Source organism: Drosophila bipectinata, chromosome XL, assembly GCF_030179905.1.
Source record: "Drosophila bipectinata strain 14024-0381.07 chromosome XL, DbipHiC1v2, whole genome shotgun sequence".
NCBI lineage: Eukaryota > Metazoa > Arthropoda > Insecta > Diptera > Drosophilidae > Drosophila > Drosophila bipectinata.
In genome coordinates this window covers 993,916-1,015,512 of record NC_091734.1, presented here as the reverse complement: position 1 = coordinate 1,015,512, position 21,597 = coordinate 993,916, and the positions used below count along the sequence as shown (strand labels likewise).

The 21,597-nt window shown below is 38.9% G+C and overlaps 2 protein-coding genes across 3 annotated transcripts; one reads left to right on the top strand and one right to left on the bottom strand.

The window, feature by feature from the left end:
• Nucleotides 1–1,781: 1,781 nt before the first annotated feature.
• On the bottom strand, nt 1,782–20,846 carry hec (calcitonin receptor hector). 2 transcript variants are annotated; one of them, XM_017239700.3, is made up of 10 exons: nt 20,658–20,846; nt 5,266–5,480; nt 4,719–5,067; nt 4,282–4,372; nt 4,122–4,213; nt 3,913–4,039; nt 3,557–3,658; nt 3,141–3,259; nt 3,007–3,080; nt 1,782–2,942 (listed from the first exon to the last, which is right to left on the bottom strand). In XM_017239700.3, the coding sequence occupies exons 2-10, from the start codon at nt 5,435–5,437 to the stop codon at nt 2,563–2,565; spliced, it is 1,506 nt and encodes a 501-aa protein (XP_017095189.2). In that variant the 5' UTR covers nt 5,438–5,480; nt 20,658–20,846; the 3' UTR covers nt 1,782–2,562. The 2 variants fall into 2 exon arrangements, with proteins under 2 accessions (XP_017095189.2, XP_017095188.2); XM_017239699.3 differs by lacking the exon at nt 20,658–20,846 and adding an exon at nt 7,963–7,998.
• On the top strand, nt 12,222–13,551 carry LOC108124140 (uncharacterized). The gene is made up of 3 exons (XM_017239701.2): nt 12,222–12,513; nt 12,584–13,470; nt 13,543–13,551. The coding sequence occupies exons 1-3, from the start codon at nt 12,222–12,224 to the stop codon at nt 13,549–13,551; spliced, it is 1,188 nt and encodes a 395-aa protein (XP_017095190.2).
• Nucleotides 20,847–21,597: the final 751 nt, after the last annotated feature.

The following is a 21,597-nucleotide window of genomic DNA, read 5'->3' as shown; positions in this document are numbered from 1 at the left end:
AAAATCATCAACTAAGCATGAAATGCATTTAAAAATTAAATACAAGATACATATTTATATATCTATATATATATATATATATATGTCTACTTATATAGAAAAAAAGATAGCCCAAGAAAACTCACACACACACAAAACAAAAATTACGAACAAAGAATTTGAAGAAAACTAGAATCTTAAAAAACAAAAACTTCAGCCCGAAAACTAAACAATTTAGTGGCGAGAGCAGAGATGCCTCCCGAGTCTACATTATAAATGATATTGAAAAAGATAAAGACATCAACTTCCAACATTTTTATTGATATACACTAAAATCTAGTCACGTAAGACGACAATTTCATCGATTCGAATCTAAGCTAATCGCGACAGGCGTCACGTCTTGGTATTGGTGACGAAAGACGACAATTGTATGCAAATTAGCGAATATGGAAAACTTCAATTTAGTTTGTAAGCGGACAAAACGGAAATCATGCGACAGAATATGCAAAAAAATACAAAAAATAGGAGAAAAGGCCAAAACAAACAAAAAATCGCCGCCAAAGGCTAAAAGGCACGGTAAACACATACAAATTGCGCCCACTGTTGCCAAGAAGCAGTGCAAGCCGAAGCAGTTCGCGACTTGGACTTTTTACAAGCAGTTTTTTTGGCAACAAAAAACAAAATCGCAAAAAATCTTAAAAATAAGAACCCAGAGATTAGTTAAAAAATAAAACGAGATGAGGAGAAAATATACGTAGCCGCTTTGTCAACGGAACGCGCCCAAACAAAAAACAAAAACCAAAAAATGATATATGTAACTAAATATATATAGAAATATATATAAAAAACAAAATCGCATGAATATTTAAATCAATTTTGTGAATAAGAAAATCGATAATCGTTAAGCCAAGTATGCAAAAACAAGAGATCACAAAAAATACAAATGAATCCGAACTTAAACTTCAAACTTAATTAATTAATTATTATCCATTTATCCATTTGATTGTGTATGCTAATTATGATTGTCTATAGCGTATCATGCTAATACACTTAAATAAATACATTAAAATAATATATATATTTTTGTGCAGATCCTCGGGCCAACCTTGGACTCTTAATTAACCAATTAGTTAACCACCACATACCGCATTAATTACTTTATATAAAATGCTTACTTACTCACATTTCGATATTGTATTCGTAGCCCCTGAGTAGATCTATTTCGTATTTATTTGTACTAACACATCCGACAGCCCCACAACATATGTCTCGATGAAGTAAACGGATTCCGGATGAAAGGATATCGACACGAAAACACTCAAACACACACATTTAGATGCATATTATTATATAACTTATATTGCAAAAACCAAAAAAAAAAACAAAATAAGAATAAATCATAAATCGAGAAATGCGATCAAACGTAAATTTTACTATACTCGTACATATAAATTATATGAATGTATGTATAATTATTATTATATTTGTATTTTATTGTATGTATTAGTTTTGTTCTACACTCTTTTGCTCTTTCATAAAACAAAATCGAAATCCAAACGATAACAAATCGATAACAAAACCTAAAAACCAAAAAAAAATAAAACGCCGGCAAGCAATGATATACAAAATAAAATAAAAATATGACAAAACGTGCAAACACAACAAAAAAAACCACAAAAAAATGAAATAAAATTGAATGAAAAATTTACCAAAAAAAACAACAACTTCAACAGCATTTTTATTTCCAGTGTACCAATAAAAGCCCTCCAGTACCCCATTTGCAGTTAACATGATTTATTCACTACTTGAGAGTGTTTGGTTAAGTGAATACATTAGATAGTATATCATAAATTGTACAGCAATAACATTACACATATCTGTATATATCATTTGTATATATAATTATCGTAATATCTTTGTGGGATGGTCGAAAAAAAATATTTTTTTTAGGTACATTCGCATACGTATGTTGTCTCACTGGAGTTGATTATAACACATGTATGTATATCTCAAAATATTATATTGTTTTAGCGTTTTTCTTTATTTAAAATCATTTTTTTAGGACCGTGAATCTCTAAATTCAACTACTTGATTCCCATAATTATACTGGATATGGTTGCATAGCTATTTCACTCCTTTGTAGAAGCAGGCCATAAACTTGCTTTAAATGCTAGCTTTAAATTAAATTTAAAATATTTTCAAAGAGATATAAAAAATAACAACGGCTTAAGGTAAATTATGAAACCGAGTTTAGGGTAGTGGGGTTGGAGTATTTATGTTGTGGAACTGTTGGAATACTGCTTGCTTTTTGTTAGGGTCCTGTTGTTGTAAAGGTTTCAAAAACCTCTGTACATTTCCTTTTAAAAATTGTGATTCCCAACTAATTGGAGTTTCATCAGTTAGTAGGTGTGTAGTTGTTGTACTGTGTAGGCTGTAATTATTCTGGTTTGTGGCACTGTTGGAATACTGTTGGTGTATTTATGGAAAACTTTTGTATATTTTTTAGTGTACTTGTGGCAAGGTTTTCAAAACCTCTGCTCTTCAATGCGATGCAGATTTCGCTCTATTTTCGGGTGGTATACTCTAAACGCCCAGTTCCCGGCTGGGTGTGGTTGTCGCCATCTGTCCAGTATTACTCCCGGCCGGAGGTGGAGACACCAAGCTGGGCAGCAACTTGTTTAGCAGTGTCCTTACAGCGAACAGGACGTCGTGGTTGGCAAAGCAAAACAGGAAGGAAACCACGAATCCCTGAAGACTGACCAGAACCACAGAGAGCAGTTGATAGAAGCGATCCAGCTGGGTTCCAGCATCCGGACGATATGGTAGAAGGAAGTGCTGCAGTCCGAACAGAGGTACCAGGATAATGGTGGCCCTTACCGCTTTCCGGATGGCCAAGGGAGCCGGCTGGGCTGACTGGGGGTGAAGTTTTCGCACAATTACCCGCAGGACATTGATGAGAAAAACTATTTTGGTTAAAGGAGGTCTATTAAGCAGATAATACTTGGGAGGATTTGAAAATTAACTCACTGAAACTAGCCAAGAGGGAAAGAGTTATGGGCACTGAGAAAATCCACAGATACAGACTGTCATTGATCCAGCAGCTTCAGAAAAATAGTTTGATTTTGAATAATAATATTCATATTTCATCCATTCATACTCACTGTTCATTGTCTGGGCTGCTAAAGTGCCTGGCCAGGCCGTAGACGACGGCAATGTGAACTGGCGATAGCCAACTGATGATGATAAACCAGCGCATCACAATCGTGTCCTTGACAAAGACCTGGCAGGGGAAAAAAGGATAGTTCTGACAGCTTGACAGAGACGGAAAGCAGTTCGCCAAAGTTGCAACTTGCTCTCACATCAATTGGAGGGGCAAAAACCATTGCAATGACGGCGGAAAGAGCAAAAACAGCAAATCACATCTGCCAAGCACAGCTCACGCTCATAAAGAATGCAAACTTGCAAAGCAATTACACGGATTTGCATGCCAATGCGGGAGTGTGGGCGTAGCTCAAGCTGAGGAGCGACCTATCCAGCCCACCCATCAAGCCAGATGCCCACCCACGCAGTCACTCACCACAACCAGCACCAAGTGCAGGTGGAGGCCTTCGCAGAACATCCAGAAGTAGTTGACCAGCATGAAATAGTGCACAACCAGATGCAATACGATGCACCAGAGCTGAAAGGATACATGATAGGGCCGTTATGCAACAGACATTTAAACACTTAAAGAAACGTTCTCTAAGACATGATTTAGTAGTTGGGAGAACGGTGTTGGAATAGGGTACTCCATGCTATATAATGTTTCAATGTTGGAATAGTTCTTAAGATTTGTTGGAGTGTTGGAATTGCGTTGGAATTGTGTTGGTGTAAAATATCTATACAAGTGACGTAGCTATCATTACTAAGCATTGTTTTCTCTGTATAGCTTACCGGATTCTCGGCTGTGATTTCAGGTTGCTCCACCACGAGGCGGTACCAAAGAATCCAGGCCACACAGGTGCAGGCCAGCGATGCAAACAAATGCACATGTATCCGAATGCGTGTACAGCGCAGGGATCTGTGAAAAGGATACACCGCACCGCAGTGTTTTGCATTTAAAACGGACGCCGACCGGATGCAGGACAAACACAAACACTTACTTGAAGCCCAGGAAAATAATAATCGATATGAGCAGGGCCAGCAGGGAGAGGGCGTATCCCTTCACGTACAGCTCGTTGATGAACTGGCGAAACTGCAGTGGAGTGAAGTTTTTGTTTTTCTGATTAATTCCTTTTGCTTTAACGAAGTTGGAGGACTTACCTCGAAGTCTACGTAGTCGACACAGTTGGTGTAATTGGACCAGGTCTTATTGGTCTCCGGATGTCGGTACCACGAGCCGTTCTCTTGGCAGCTAAAAAGATAATTCTCACTGTTTCATTCTTGAAAGGGGTTTGTTGCCGGGCTTGTGTTCTAAACAAAGCTCCTGACAATGAAAAGTTTCTTGGCAAAGTTTCCCCCCCATGAGTTATTTGAGCACAGCTGGTGTTTAAAGTGAACAACACTTTGCTGTCCCGAAGTATGCTTTTCTGAGTGAAATGTAATTCATTAATAGGAGATTGTGAAAATCCCATGCTTGTCATGTATGAAATGCTTTTTCTAGAATGCTAATGGTAAGTGAAACTAAATTCGTATTCAAATATCGATTCGATATTGTTTGCCAATAGATAATGCACAGCCATTTTGGGCATTTAACTCACGTCTTGTGGGCCAGAAATTTGCTGTTAAAGCCCTCAACGAAATCGGGACAATATTGACTTAGCACAGTGCCGGCCGGAGTTCTCGGCCAACAGAGGTATCCGTCAAAGTCCAAGGGGCAGAAGAGGCGTCTGCTACTGCTGCTGTTGCTCCCCGGACTCCGTTGGCCAGCTGGGTCGTCCTGATTCTGATTTGTGGCCATCGTGGCCGTGAGAATGGTGGCGAACAGCTCCTCCCTTTCCGCCTTCTTTTCGTCCACGTTCCGCATGTCAATCGAACCTTCGTTTAAAGCAGCATTTTCCAGATATCGCGGCACAGGACTGAAGTTCTCCGGAAAATCTGACTCGTAGTCTGTGCACAGAAAAGAAAATCATTCATTATTTGTTGGTGTAATGTTGGAATAATGTCTGTGTAATCCTTAATACTTTCCAATTATCTCTTTTTTAAAAAAATCGTTTCATTTAATTTCCCTGCGTGTACATTTTTATGGTAAAATGGGCAGAGTGTCATGTGGCATGTGGCAAATCACGTATCCGCCTGTTGACTCACCTGTTGCTGATTCTGTCGATGGGTCGTCGTATGTGTCATTCTGGTATCTGTACACGCACTCGGCATACAAATGCTTTAAAAATATGCGCAGATTATCCTGCGGCTGGGGCGCGTCCTGTGCACGCGACGATTCCATGTCTGGTTCCGTAACTGAAGCTGACAAACCACCCATTGCAAGAGCCCCAAAGTAGGCAACTCTCTTTATAGGCAATGCACTGAAAAATAATAAATATTTCTTTTAAAAATGGAATAACGTTGAATTGTGTTGGAATAACGTTGGTGTATTGTTGGAATACACTTTCCTTTAAAATATTTCAGCAGTGTGATACTATTTGGGCGCTCAGTGTTTAAGGGGAATTGGAATCGCTTGTGGCTGTCCATTCGTGTGTGCATTGCTAATTTGGTTAAGCTTCAAAGAGTTGAGTCCCGAGTAAGGAGCCAGCTATGTAGTTCCAGGGGGAAAAGCGACGGCTAAAGGGTGGAATATCTATGCCTTGTGTGACCTTTGGCCCTCTTATCAAAGCCCCAGCCGTGCCAGCAACAGAACAAAAACTGTATTTTAATTCAATTTATGCTTATTCAAAGTTTAGTCCGAACTAGAGGTAATTTTTGGAGTGTATGGTATCTAGTCTTCCTAGTCATATGTTGTAAATCAGTTTATTGTCTAATTAATGGCGTGTTTTGCAACCGTGGTAGGGAATTTAATTGCATTTTGCGACACACCAAGGTACAAAGCAAATGCCACGGGGCAAGTTCGAAATGAATGCATCACATCACGATGCCACCGAAAGAGACAGCCAGCTGATGGGCCGAAAGAGACAGTATATGTACCAGTATGTTCTCATGGGATGAGCTAGGGAAAACTTCTCTTGCCTAACTCGGTTATATTTTTAATCAAAACTCATTTCGCTTGATTGAGTTTTAACAGAAGCAGCCAGAATGTTGGCTGGATTTTCCATACAAAGGACATTTTCCACACACATACACTCTCTCACACCCAGTGTCTCTGTGTTGGAAAAGGAAAAACTTTAATTTGCGGCATTAATTTATTACCAAGACGGTGTCCAACTTTTCATGATGGAAAGTGTGCTCTGCCGTCTAAACATTCTTGCATGTTATTTATTTATTTATTTTTGAGCAAGTGTCCGAGGACACAAGCAATTAGCCAAAGGACTAAGTACAATGGACGAACGACGAACGATGACCAGGGAAGGTGAGCGAGGCAACGGTGGCCAGATGTTGTGGGCGGGCCATCAATTCAAATGCCGCAGGACTCGAGTCCTTTAATGAGCATTAATTGCATTTATAGTCGTAAGACATGGCCAGTGTTTTAAATGTAAATGTAATTCATTGCACTCATTGTCCTCTGGCTCCTTGTTTTCTAATGCCAGAGAGTCCTCGAGTAAATACGATATAATTGAAATTGTAATTGTCTGGGGAATTATACAACGGATTTAGGTTTTGGCTATAGAAGTTTCTTAAATTTTATTTACAATTAAACAAAAATGTTCTTGAAAATATATGGTACCTTTAACAAATATCTATCAAATATTAACCATATTTATTTTTCCAAGTGAGAAGTAACACGCCTTCCGTTTGAAGCATCCATAAAATACAAATAATTGGAAAACGTTTGCTTGCATAAATTATGCATGAAATTGAAATTTATTGTCAACAATAGCTGAATGGAACAAGGACTCTGGCCAAAAGACTCTGGGAGGAAGATAGCGCCAGGACCCCCATGGCAAAGGATACAAATGGCCAATCAATGGTGGCAAAAGCAAAGTCATGATGGTTCGGCGGGTGGGGGAATAATTATATGTACACATGCTGAATATTGATGATGAATTGTTTTGTCTATCAGAGGGGCACACAACAAAACAAAGCAACAAAAAAAAAAAGAAAAATTAGGAGAAGAAAAACTGCGGTTAATGATGCTGGCGGCATTTTCAGACCAGAAACAGGAAACGGAAATGCCACAAACACAGGCATAAGGACACACAAGCTCACACACACACACAGAGAGTCATACAAAGAATATCATATAGTCATGCCTAATGGATAATATAATAATATATTATTTTTGGTTGGGCATGTGAATCAATTATAATAATAAATTACTCCATCCGTAAATGCAATTACATACGCTGACTGACTTCGAATCCCCGGACTTTTTTTTCCTGAATCCTTCTCATCCTTTGCCCACAAAAACTTGCCAACCTTGCAAATTATTGCACTCATTTCCTGCCAATCACCGTTCTCAGACACAAAACCACACAAAAAAAGAGAACTTTTCACATAAACCCGACACATAATTAAGACGGGCAGCACATCCCAACAAGAAACTACTTAATTATTTATTTCCTTCTATTGTTTACTTAATTTAACAAAAAAAAAACTCTAAAACAGCACCATTCACTGATAATTGAATCTCGTGCGGTGTCTATTAATGGCGGCAAAATACAAATTTTTGAAATTCTTCAATAGGTTTGTTTCTGTTTTTCGGTTCAAGTGAATGAAAAGTGCAACTTTGTAACTAGGCCCATTCATTTGGACCAACTTTTATTATGTCACGTTTGGCAAGAAGCCCAAAAAAAGCAAACAATAATGATGGTTAAGCACATGCATAAAAAACTCTCGAAAAAAGACGTTTAACTTTATCTTCGGATGAATACAATGGAAATATCGTAATCTCACTTCGGCTGCTCTTTTTTTTCGGTCCGTTCGGTTCTGCGTCTCACTGACAAGTGGCCGGGCATCCGGCGAAAATAGGCTGCCGAGGCTGCTTGGTGGCTGCCTAGGCGCTCCTGTATACACTGGGAAAAATAAGGGATGGCAGAAGGGCAAGAAACAAATTCAAATTACTTGATTCTCTTTATTAAGCGTTACTAAAGCTTTAACCAGGAGAATCGAGGAGGAGGAGGGCGCTGTATTTTTTAAACTACTATCAATTAATTTATAATATAATATATGAGCTATTTGTCATTTTTATTACTACTTTTTACTATTTTATTTTTAAAAGAAAACTCTTCTAATTCTAATATTTATTTCAGTACACACACACCCAGCTTATTCGCCATTTTGAACTGCTTGCAAGCAACAGTTTGCTTTTGAACTGCTTGCCACCAGAATAAAAATGGCCTCAAGGAGGCGTGTGTTATGGCAATTGGAAAAGTGGGCGTGACACACAGGCACACACACAGCTGGGACAACAAAATAGCCTCAGGTTTTTAGAAACGAAAGAAAAGAAAAGCAATGAAATTTTTGAGTTTATTTAACCCAATGACATCAAAATATTGAAAGTAAACAAATATTTGTAGAAAGTGTTCCTATTAAAATATTTTTAATGAATTATATTCAAAATAAATGAGAAAAACAATCAGATAAACGTAAAAGCTATTAAAATGTACCTAAATAAACAAATTTGTTACCTGTGTTTTGCTGGCTTTTTGACACCTTTTTTTGGCCAACCTTGGGTTAAGACCTTTAAAATACAAAGAAGCACGACTTGTGTTCGCTTTGAAATTTAATGCTATTTTTTTTACAGAATCTTGAAATGGAAGGAATATTTAAAGCATCTTCTCTTTCGATTTGCCATTCATGTGTCCACTTTTATAAAATTTATTCCTGAATTTGTGATGTCCTGGATTGTGTAAACATAATAAATATTTTATTTGCAGCTCTTCCTGCCTTTTCAGAATACATGTTTATAATTTTCCTATTCCCATTTTTTTTTTGCAATTAGTAACTATTTGGAGGTGTTATAATTCCAGGGACTTGAAAATCATAAACCCATACTTTTGGCCAAACAATTTTCATTCCAAGTTTGTTGCAAAATTTGCATATAAAGAAGATGACAATTTGTTTGTTTTGCTAAAATTTATATTTGAAACGTGTACAAGTTTACACAAGGGCTTTAAGTTCTCAACTTGTGAGCTTATTACTTATTATAAGACTCCTCCCCTTGGCTGGTTGCGGGTTTATATGTGGCTTTTATGGTGATTACTTTTTCAAAGGGATTTCAATATGAGGGACTCTGATGAAAAATGAGGGGACTTGGCTTTCGAAAGTTGCAGAGTCTATATCTTGGCCAATACGCTTTGATATCTTTGCGAAAACCAATAAATGGTTTTTGGTTTAATTTTTTATTACATTTTATGAGGGATTGATCATATGGTTAATATAATATGGCAGAATGGTGGAAAATCGACCCAGAAATTGTTTAAGGCTATCCTTTTAGGAATCGGATGAGAATTGGAGATGATATAGCCGTCACTGTGGGTCCTGTACGGGAAAACCACATTTCCAGGGGTCCCATCAGAAAAAATGGACAAAAAATCGAAAAAATATTTTGTCTCAGGATTTTAATGCAGAATGGTGGAGAATCGACCCAGAAATCGTTTAAGGTACTCCGCTTGAGAATCGGATGAGAATTGAGGAAGATATAGCCATCGCAGTGAGCCCTATAGGGGAAAACCACATTTCCAGGGGTCCCATCAGGAAAAATGGACAAAAAATCGAAAAAATATTTTGTCTCAGGATTTTGATGCAGAATGGTGGAGAATCGACCCAGAAATCGTTTAAGGTACTCCGCTTGAGAATCGGATGAGAATTGAGGAAGATATAGCCATCGCAGTGAGCCCTATAGGGGAAAACGACATTTCCAGGGGTCCCATCAGGAAAAATGGACAAAAAATCGAAAAAATATTTCGTCTCAGGATTTTGATGCAGAATGGTGGAGAATCGACTCAGAAATCGTTTAAGGTACTCCGCTTGAGAATCGGATGAGAATTGAGGAAGATATAGCCATCGCAGTGAGCCCTATAGGGGAAAACCACGTTTCCAGGAGTCCCATCAGGAAAAATGGACAAAAAATTGAAAAAATATTTTGTCTCAGGATTTTGATGCAGATTGGTGGAGAATCGACCCAGAAATCGTTTAAGGTACTCCGCTTGAGAATCGGATTAGAATTGAGGAAGATATAGCCATCGCAGTGAGCCCTATAGGGGAAAACCACATTTCCAGGGGTCCCATCAGGAAAAATGGACAAAAAATCGAAAAAATATTTCGTCTCAGGATTTTGATGCAGAATGGTGGAGAATCGACCCAGAAATCGTTTAAGGTACTCCGCTTGAGAATCGGATGAGAATTGAGGAAGATATAGCCATCGCAGTGAGCCCTATAGGGGAAAACCACATTTCCAGGGGTCCCATCGGGAAAAATGGACAAAAAATCGAAAAAATATTTTGTCTCAGGATTTTGATGCAGAATGGTGGAGAATCGACCCAGAAATCGTTTAAGGTACTCCGCTTGAGAATCGGATGAGAATTGAGGAAGATATAGCCATCGCAGTGAGCCCTATAGGGGAAAACCACATTTCCAGGGATCCCATCGGGAAAAATGGACAAAAAATCGAAAAAATATTATGTCTCAGGATTTTGATGCAGAATGGTGGAGAATCGACCCAGAAATCGTTTAAGGTACTCCGCTTGAGAATCGGATGAGAATTGAGGAAGATATAGCCATCGCAGTGAGCCCTATAGGGGAAAACCACATTTCCAGGGATCCCATCGGGAAAAATGGACAAAAAATCGAAAAAATATTATGTCTCAGGATTTTGATGCAGAATGGTGGAGAATTGACCCAGAAATCGTTTAAGGTACTCCGCTTGAGAATCGGATGAGAATTGAGGAAGATATAGCCATCGCAGTGAGCCCTATAGGGGAAAACCACATTTCCAGGGGTCCCATCAGGAAAAATGGACAAAAAATCGAAAAAAAAATTTTGTCTCAGGATTTTGATGCAGAATGGTGGAGAATCGACCCAGAAATCGTTTAAGGTACTCCGCTTGAGAATCGGATGAGAATTGAGGAAGATATAGCCATCGCAGTGAGCCCTATAGGGGAAAACCACATTTCCTGGGATCCCATCAGGAAAAATGGACAAAAAATTGAAAAAATATTTTGTCTCAGGATTTTGATGCAGATTGGTGGAGAATCAACCCAGAAATCGTTTAAGGTACTCCGCTTGAGAATCGGATGAGAATTGAGAAAGATATAGCCATCGCAGTGAGCCCTAAAGGGGAAAAAAATAAAGGGGACAAAAAATCGAAAAAATATTTTGTCTCAGGATTTTGATGCAGAATGGTGGAGAATCGACCCAGAAATCGTTTAAGGTACTCCGCTTGAGAATCGGACTAGAATTGAGGAAGATATAGCCATCGCAGTGAGCCCTATAGGGGAAAACCACATTTCCAGGGATCCCATCAGGAAAAATGGACAAAAAATCGAAAAAATATTTTGTCTCAGGATTTTGATGCAGAATGGTGGAGAATCGACCCAGAAATCGTTTAAGGTACTCCGCTTGAGAATCGGATGGGAATTGGGGAAGATATAGACATCGCAGTGAGCCCTATAGGGGAAAACCACATTTCCAGGGGTCCCATCAGGAAAAATTGACAAAAAATTTAAAAAGATTATTTAAAACATGATTTTAAATTCTTATCTACCGTTTTTATCCACAATTTCCGCTGAATTTTGGGCCTATCTCTGTTGTAGTTAATCACTCATTGAGAGATATGTTCCGGCCCGTTGATAAGAAACTTGTTTAAAAGCTCGCCGTCTTGAGATCTGGCGCCAGTCGAAGAACTGGCCAAGAGAGTCTAAGCCGGGCCAAGACAAGCCAGTTTTTGTTAGGTAATACAATGGTTTATATTATGGCACTATAGCCGCACCATAGCCGACTGCCCCATTTGCAGAGCCACGTTTCGAGATGATAAGAACGTAAGAGAGACAAGTGTTAAAGACAGAAATAAATAAATAAATAAATAATATAATAGTGATGTAAAGAGTGCAAAATCGGGGCAACCTGCACGTTCCATTGGCACTGCCAGTGACCCATAAAAGCGGGAATCATTTTGGAGAGCACCATCAGTTCATCGTTCATCGAAAGGCACAATGTTCCACTTCTCCAGTTCTCAGTCCAAGAGCTTCTCGCTTCAGATCCTTCAGGTGGCCATTGTCCTGGTTGCCTTGGGTCTGGCTCATGGGGACTACGACTACTACTACGGTGATCTCGCCTATCCGGGAACTGAACTGGACTATGTCTTCACGGATTCCAACTACAATGCCGTCTGCCCGCCCGGAGGATATCCTGTCTGTGGTTCCGATGGATACAAGTACTATCCTTTCAGCAGCAAGTGCCAATTCGACAGCCACAACTTGAATAGGCTTTTTGGAGGCAAGAGGGGTGAGTTTTTAGATAATGATCTTAATTTGTTCATATTGTAAAAACATATTTTTTAAAACCTCCTTTTCAGAACTGATTCTTACGGAACAGGGCTACTGCTCCTCGTACTCCTCTGCTGGTCAGAGTCCTGCCTACTATCCCAAGGCCCAGGCTCCTGTCCAGTCCTATGCTGGCCCAGTGCAGTACGCAGCCTCCTCCCCCGCCGGTCAGAACTCGTACGCCTATGCTGCTGCCAGCGGTCCCTACGGTGCTCGGGCTTCGGCTGAGGCTCCTGGTCCGTATCCTGTTGCTCCTCCCTCCTATTCGATCTCTTACTCCCATTCCCCCGCTTCCTATCCACCAGCTGCCCCTGCCATATCTTATGCTGCTCCGGCCAGGCCTTCTCCTGGCTACTCCAAGGCCATTCCGGCCTATGCCGCCGTCTACAGTTACGGGCAGTCGTATGCTGCCACCACCCAGGCACCCTCCACAGGCTCCACTGCGGCTTCTAGCAGCACCACCTCGACGGCCACCACCAAGTACCCCACTTACCCCACCCTCTATCCCACTAGCACTGTGGCAACAACCACTGGTGCTTCAACCACTGTTGCCTCAACCACTGCTGCGCCAACCACTGTTGCCTCAACTACTGCTGCTACAACTACTGCGGCTACAACCACTGCTGCTACAACTACTGCGGCTACAACCACTGCTGCCACTACTACTGCTGCCACTACTACTGCTGCCACAACCACTGCTGCCACAACCACTGCTGCCACTACTACTGCGGCAACTACTACTGCTGCCACAACCACTGCTGCAACTACGACTGCTGCAACAACTACTGCTGCAACAACTACTGCTGCAACAACTACTGCTGCAACAACTACTGCTGCAACTACGACTGCTGCTACAACCACTGCTGCCACAACCACCGCTGCCACAACCACTGCTGCCACCACCACACCAGCACCCGCAGTAAGTACCCAACAAATATTCCAAAATAAAACATAAAAACCATCCGATCTAAATCAAAATTCTCACCCACAGGTTGGTTAAACCACAGCGAAAAAGACGAACCAATAAAGACCCCCAAAGGCCAACCACTTGAAGAAATCACCTCCAAAAAAAATCATAATTTTAGCCTCAAAAAACAAACACAAAAAAAAGAGAAAAAACAATATGTAGAGTGTTCCATTTTAGCCACAATAAAACAAATAGTAAAGCTCATAAACAAGTTAACTTGATCGCAGCTGGGTGGGGGCACTGAGAAAAATTTAAAAGGGAAATCAAAACGATAAGAAAATAAATAAAATTAAATAAATAAACAATAAAGATGCTTGCTTGCAAGCATTTTAAATGTTTTAAAAGTATTTTAGGCATATTGGCTTAGTTTTAGTCATTTGGTTTGAAGATTAATTTATAAATTAGAGCGAAAAATAGAAAAATAGAAGAATATATGATTTCATTAACAAATTGTATTTATTTTGTTTTTATAACTTAAATTTAGAATTTTTTTTTAAATAAATAACAGTTTCAAGGCTTAAAGATTGGTAAACGTCTCTCATCTTTATATTTTTATTGTGTTGTCTCAGTGGGTGGTTGGGCTGCAGTGCTTGGTCTGAGTGGGTGGCTGGCATGGGTTGGCACTTATCAGCACCACTTGCCCCACACACGCGAACAGGTGTTTGGCATTGTTTGCTTGCCGCATAATTTTAGCAGCGGCTTAATAGATTTTTCCCCACTTTTTTAAGCAGTTTTTCGCTTTTGTGTTCGTTCTTATCTTTTGACAATAAAATGGCATTAAAAGCTTTGGAAAATGGGTGACGCGGAAATCGGCTGAAAGGCCGAAACAAAGGCACCCACGACGGGGGTAGAGGGGCGGGCCTACAGGCAGGGAAGCGGAAACGGAAATTAACAAATGCCCCAAGGCAGCACTTGGCCAAAACAAGGACAACATTAGGGCCGGGCTAAAACAGCCATTTATATTCAAATTGTCTTAACTTGACTCTGATTTTTGCCATTTTTTTTGGCTTTTAATTTTGTGTCTGTTCTTTTTTTTTGTGACAAAAGTTTAATGGGTAAATCTTTTTAATTAAATGCTAAACATTTAATTTAAAAAGGGGTCAGGTATTGACCCTGAAACGGGTTAAGGAATTTGCATAATTTTATTGAATTAAATTAATTTCTCAAGCCTTTTATTTAAGGATAATAAAGGAGAAACAAATATGTGAACAAATATTTATGTTTAAAGATTTTCTCTATTTCTTTTTGGTTTAAAATGTATCATTTTAAGATGAATCACTCTGGTGTATCAAAAGGTAGAGAGTATTTCGTGAGAAAACACCTCAAGGCGCTTTTCGAAATGATAATTTCGTAACTTTTGCATATTTTCGGTGTAAAATAATTTGTGAAAATTTCATTTTATTTGATTTGATTTAACCGAGAGCATGGCATGCCGGCAGCGAGCTTGCCGGAATTTTTCGCTTTGCTCATTAAAAGTTTGAGAAAAAAGTGTGAAAAGTGCCGAGCGAAGCAGAAACGACCTAAAAACCAGAACAATTCAATGAACTCTTTTTTTTTTACGGACTTGGCGCCATTCCCTCACACCTCTCACACTTTATTTTTTGTTTGAATGAATACGAAAAAAAAAACAACATATCGAATCGAATATTGAAATCAAATCTCAAAGGCCAAGGCAATGTAAACATTGGAAACTTGAAAGACAGCTGCCTGGTTGCAAGTCCGCGAATAAAAAATAAAAAAAATGAAGAAAACTTGAAGAAAAGTTTAGGCATCCTAAGCCAATTATTGACATTCTGTGGCAGCTTGCATAAATCAAGAAAAAAATTTTTGCAAAAATCCTTAGAAGGACAAGACACTTGATGGGATATACATGGAAACTGGTAAGAGGGATTATATTGGCCGATGGGGCTTGTTAGGAGGGGGAAGGTGCTTTTTTTTTGGTTTGGAGATTAAAATAATGGGTATTAGGGGTGTGTAAGGGTATATACGTTTTTTGGTAGATATTTACATATTTAAAGGAAATAAAAGTCTCTAAAAAGTTTTAGGCAAATATGGTAGTGTTACTGTTTTTAAATAATTTTAATTTTAAATAGAAAGCCTTATCAAAGCAAGACATACAATGAAAATCAAGAAAGTAATATTGAAAATATTCCAAGGCCATATATGCCCTAACAGCACCCTTCAAATCCACCAGAAAACCAACTGCTCTCAAAGTCCTGTCACTTTCTCCACTTCTAAGGCCAATACCTCAGATTTTTTATTTTTTTTTAATAAATCTGAAGCGGAAGAAGATTTGTTGGTGGCTTAGTCGTGGGCAAATATTTTATTTTAGATGCCACGCCCACTGGGCATAAATCAAATACCGCTACGCATGCCACTCGACTTTTAGCTTCTGTTTGATTTTTCCTTCATCTCTCTCTCCCTTTTTTTTTAACAAATATTTTTGTATTTATTTTTTTTGGCCACGCTGCCACTGAATTGATATTTATGGCCGTGAAATCGGCTTATAACATTACCCATACCATGGCCACAAAATAAGAGAAGGCTTTGTATATGGAAAATGCTTATCCAGCGGATTGTTTACAATTTCAATCTTAGAAATCGCCACGAAATCGGATGGGAACAATGTGTTTGGTTATTTTTATACCCTTGCAGAGGGTATTATAATTTTGGTCAAAAGTGTGCAACGCAGTGAAGGAGACATCTCCGACCCTATAAAGTATATATATTCTTGATCAGGATCACCTCCTGAGTTGATATGAGCATGTCCGTCTGTCCGTCTGTCCGTCTGTCCGTCTGTCCGTCTGTCCGTCTGTCTGTCCGTCTGTCTGTTTCTACGCGAACTAGTCTCTCAGTTTTAAAGCTATCGTCTTGAAACTTTGCACACACCCTTCTTTCCTTTGCACGCAGTATATAAGTCGGAACGGCCCGGATCGGCCGACTATATCCTATAGCTGCCATATAACTGATTGATCGGAAATGGTATAACTTTGGTGTTTTTAGAGTTAGAGAGTTCAAATTTGACATGTGAGCTATTTTTGGCAAAACATTACGTCATGCCAAATTTCATAAGGATCGGCCGACTATATCCTATAGCTGCCATATAACTGAACGATCGGAAATGACCCAACTTTCGTGTTTTTGAAGATAGAAAGCTGGAACTTAGTACAGATTTAATTCTTGGTCAGTTGATCCAACCTACCAAATTTCATTAGGATCGGCCGACTATATCCCATAGCTGCCATATAACTGAACGATCGGAAATGGTATTTGGTAGAAATATCAACTTTCGTATTTTTGAAGATAGAAGTTTGGGACTTTTTTTAGATTTTGTATTGTAATAAATTGGATTATATATTCCTATTCCCATAAGGATCGGCCAACTATATCCGATGTTTGCGATATATATCCGGTTTTAACTGCAAGGGTATATAAACTTCGGCTCCGCCCGAAGTTAGCTTTCCTTTCTTGTTATTGGATTTAATTGTTCACTCTCGTCTTACTCTGTGTACCTGAACTTGGCACCGGGAAATTGAAAAATCTTTTTGGCCGAAAAACCCACAAAAGTGGAAATCCAATTAGCCCGATAATCAGACCAATCGAATATTGAATGATATACTATTGGCATTAATCTGCAAAACAATTTGTGTGTAAAATTAATTGGTGCATTGGCTTTGGATCTGGATCTGCAATGGCTTTCCAACCAACCAAGCCACTTAACCAATATTCATAGATTTCAATTAATTAGCAAAGCTGACGATTAATCAAGATTAAGCTGACTTCATTAATTCTGTGATTTAATCCACATGCAAACATTAATAAATGGCTTTCATCAGGTGATTTTCGCAGGTGCCAATTATGCTCCTTTTTGTATTTAATTTATTGGATTTAATTGTTAAGTGTTGTTTTGAGAGAAATTGTTGAGTAAATTATTTTATTTTGGTTTTTATTATTTTACAGTTTACAAAAGGAATACATCCTATGAAATCGAACAAAAATGCCATTAAATCACTTATCATTTATCAACTTCAAGGATATTTTAAAAGCAAAAGTAACCAGACCCCACACACCCATATTTTTTAAGTAACCAAGGATAATGGGCATAATGAAAAATGAAAAAAAAAAAAAAAAAAATAGAGAAACAACACCGCGTAATACTAAAAATAAAAAATGTAACGACCATTGGAATATGTATGTTTGCAAAATTAATCAAAAGACCAACTGACAGCTCTGGGAGCGTCGCTGGGAAAATAAATTAAAAATACATAAAGCGCTCAATTACGAATTTTGTACATTTAATTTGTGTTGGCCAACAAAGGGAAAGCTGGCCAATGGAGAAAGGAGAAAGGGGGCGTGGCACCACCAAAGAAAGTAGCAATATAAGCAGTAGGGAAATAAGAAAAGAAAAAAACGAAAAGCAGTGTCAGAAGCAGTGGAGACACTTGGGCAATGAAATGGAATCCAATTTCCATCTTATATACGTATTTTTTTTTTATATGTATAAGTATATCTAGTTTGGTTCATTCCAGCTTTGTTTTGTATTCTTTTTGACGTTTTCTTGGGCTTTTGCTGGCTGGTTTTCTCTGGTCTTTGGCTGGAGGCATAAAAATTTAATATGCGCCTGAAAGTCGGCTACAATAAAATGCTTAACATACTGTAGTGCCGCTAAAGTAACTTCAATGCGAATCATAAACCATGATCCAGCCCTCGGACACAACCAAATTATGTTGTAAAAGTGGCGAAAAACAAGCAAACGGCGACACTTGAGATCCCATTGCCCATGGCGTGGGGTCCCCCCCCCCCCCAATGAGCCATTTTCCGGCCAAACAGAAAGAAAAACAGGAACAGGAACAGACAGACGCCTCATTAGTCAGCTGGTGGGGTCATTGGGTCACTTTAAGAGTTTTGTTATTCGAGACACGGGGCATTTGGGTGGCGGTGTCTGGTGTTTGGCCGAAAAAGGATGTCTATCATGGCCGAGTCCCGAGGAAAACATACGCAAGCTCTTTGCGGTTTCGGTTTCTGGTTGAAAATTAATAATCATCTATATGTTTTTGTGGGAGGACCACAAACAGAATAGGCATTAAATAGACAATTTTGGTTGAGGGTATTAGGAAATTAATAATTGTTGATATTAAGATACTAATAAACAAACAGATACAAAAAAGGATATTTAAAAAGTTTTTAAGCTAAAAGTCTATATAGTTTAAAAATAAAATTTAACAATAAAGGTACTAGGTACCTTTTAAGAAGATTTTGATTAAAACAGGTTCATTCTTTTAAATAATATCCTATTATTTTTTTTAATTGGGGAAACAAGGTCACACTGTTAGCACTTTAAACAAATAAGGTCACATTTAACAGGTTTCTTTTTTAATCTTTTATATGAACTTTCCTATACCATTTCTTTTTTTTTATATCATTCCCCACTTTTTAATTGGTCTGTTCCCGATGGTGTCAACAGGGCTTAAGTGAAACATTTAGTTTGCATTTCGGGACTGCATGTCGACACTTGTAAGTCCTTTAATGAAGAACCTGTCATCAATGTATTTGCGCTCGGACTGCCACGAAAAGGACGCTTGTCGACTGTCATGTATACGAAAGTGTCTCCCCCCTAACTGGCCATTTAGAGACCCTCTCCCCTCACTCCGTTAGCCCTCGGAGCCACCCTTAACCCCACTGTTCTCGTGTGTGTTTGTGTGAAGTGTAAACATGGCCACTAACTAATGAGCTGAGCTCGTTTGGCAGCAGAAGGTGTTTAAACGAGCAGCGATCCTTTGGCCAATGGAAATGAGAAAAAGTCCTGGAAAATGGATGGTAGAAACTGGGGGGACTAGAGGGACAGTTGTACTATAAACGTACATATGTTATGGGTACTCCACGTTTACCTCATTTCGAAAAGAGGTAAGTTTAAATGTAAAATGTTTTCTTAAAAAAAGGGGTACTAAGCCTTAATTTATTTTTTTAAGACCTCCACTTTAAACTTTAAAGCCCAGACTCGTTTCCAACAATTCCCTAGGAAAGCATGCCCCTCAGAAAACAAATGAGGCAGAACGGAATACATTTTTTATTACCAAAATTATAGCCCAAAAACGATGACGAACTTCTGGGACGTGCAAGGCTTTTGGCGAAGCTTATACTGACAATTTTTGGCCCAGAGACCTCTACCATAGACAAGAAAGCATGCTTCAAATAATTTAGTTCGTTTCGGATTGGCAGACCATAAATCAGCTGGCAACGGTTCGTGCATAACTTATTGCACACTTTTTGGATTTGCCGCTGCAATTGTTACGTTTGTGTGGCATTTGTATTGGTTTAGTGGTCTTATCCTAAAGCTAGCCTGTAACATATGCCACAAGGATACGCTGTATGTCCTGCCTTGGCAACGCTGCGCATTTGCTTCAGGCAGCTGCTAATTGAATCAGAAACCGCAGCATGGAATCAACTACAAACACACAGACACACGAACAGCCACAGCGACAGGATGTAGCAGGATGTGGCCTACAGGACCGCTACACACACAGTCTACACGGCGTATACGCAATGCCAAATGGTTTGCAGCTAAAAAAAGAAGTACAAAAAAAAAAACAGACGAGAGAAAGTGGTAGGGGAAGGGAAATAAAAATGGAGGACTATTTTAGAGCTCTTTGGGGTTTCTAGGAAGTACACATGGTCTAAAGGATTGCTGACCAGATTGATAAATCCCTAGGCGAAATGCCTTTGACAGCCATTCGAAATGTGAAATGCTTTCTATTTGTTTTTTTCTTTCTGTTTTTCTTTTTCATCTCGGGGCATAAAAAAAGCGAAAGCGAAGCATACATTTATGCTTTCCCTGAATAAATCATTCGCTTGCATCGTCGATTTTCCCTCCAAAATTTTTCTCTTTTTTTTTGGCTTAAATAAATACTATGTGTGTGTGTAAGTGGATATGTTTGTGTTAGAATTTCGTCGAGCCATGACAAGACGCATTTTTGCGGGGGATTTGGCGTCCCATCACACACGGCGTATGAGCAATATTTGTCGTGGCAATTTTCGATGGCACCCGGAACATAAAATAAATATTATTTACACAGCGGAAACCGCAGGAAATTGGGTTTTCGGTGGCTGGGGGGAAATTAAATATAATTTAATTTGTTTACCTCTGTTGCGAATCTTGTGAGTGTTTACGGCCATCTGCCTTCCTTATTCCGGCCGGCTTTTATTTTGTTGTTTTTTTTCTGGTTGATTTTTCTATTTCGCGATCACAACAAACGCAAAATGTTGCCACACTCAACAAAAAGGCGAAAAACCGAAAGAAAAATTCACAAAAAAATTCAACCGCTCGGCACAGCAACCAGTTGGCAAGTGAATTGAGTTTCTCGAAATTTATTTCAAAAGGCGCAGCATTCTGGGAAAGCAGTCGAAGTTTATGGAGGAGAACTGCTTGCCCAAAACTGTTATACGGCGGTTGGTATTTTGAATTTCAGTGGCGTTTTTCTTGGTTTTTGAATTAAAATTGTGCTATTAAATATTTTCAGAATATAAACAGACTTGCTAGTTTATTCCAAAATTTTTGTATCATTATCCTAGTTGCTAATCATGAAGGGTTGGTCAGGTTTTTTAAAAATACTATTTAAAAAGTATATTACAAACACTGTTTATTTTTTGATATATAAAAACTTGTTACTTTTTTGCTATTATTTTTTTAAGCCTAAAATATACAAATATAAAATTTTAGCTTATTTTCAAACCTAGAACTTTGAGCTTCACTGCTTTGCACCAAAAGCTTTCCCGACAAGCAGTCGTAGAACAAGCATCGCTGAAAGCAGTATTACGAATATGAACTTCAGATTGCGTAAAGAACTTTTCTGTTGGTTTTCTTTTCTCTAGCTTTGTGGGGACTCAAATACCAAAGTTTGAGACAATATCTTGGGCAGCCACGGAGTCAGTGTATCCGAATCTGAAACTGTTTGAGACTTTAGCTTTTTAACTTACAATGCAAGGTGGATGGGAGCACGTAGGTAACCGATAGACAGACGCCGTCTGGAACACCATGTTCTTGTCAAGTGTTTGTGGGTTTGTGGCTCTGCCCATCAAAGA

Coding starts and splice junctions, on each gene's coding strand:
- hec (XM_017239700.3), bottom strand. CDS start 5,437: ATGGGTGGTTTGTCAGCTTCAGTTACGGAACCAGACATGGAATCGTCG. Junction 3,659..3,912: donor AAATCACAGCCGAGAATCCG/GTAAGCTATACA, acceptor GTATCCTTTCAG/CTCTGGTGCATCGTATTGCA. Junction 3,081..3,140: donor AGCAGCCCAGACAATGAACA/GTGAGTATGAAT, acceptor ATTTTTCTGAAG/CTGCTGGATCAATGACAGTC.
- LOC108124140 (XM_017239701.2), top strand. CDS start 12,222: ATGTTCCACTTCTCCAGTTCTCAGTCCAAGAGCTTCTCGCTTCAGATC. Junction 12,514..12,583: donor GCTTTTTGGAGGCAAGAGGG/GTGAGTTTTTAG, acceptor CCTCCTTTTCAG/AACTGATTCTTACGGAACAG.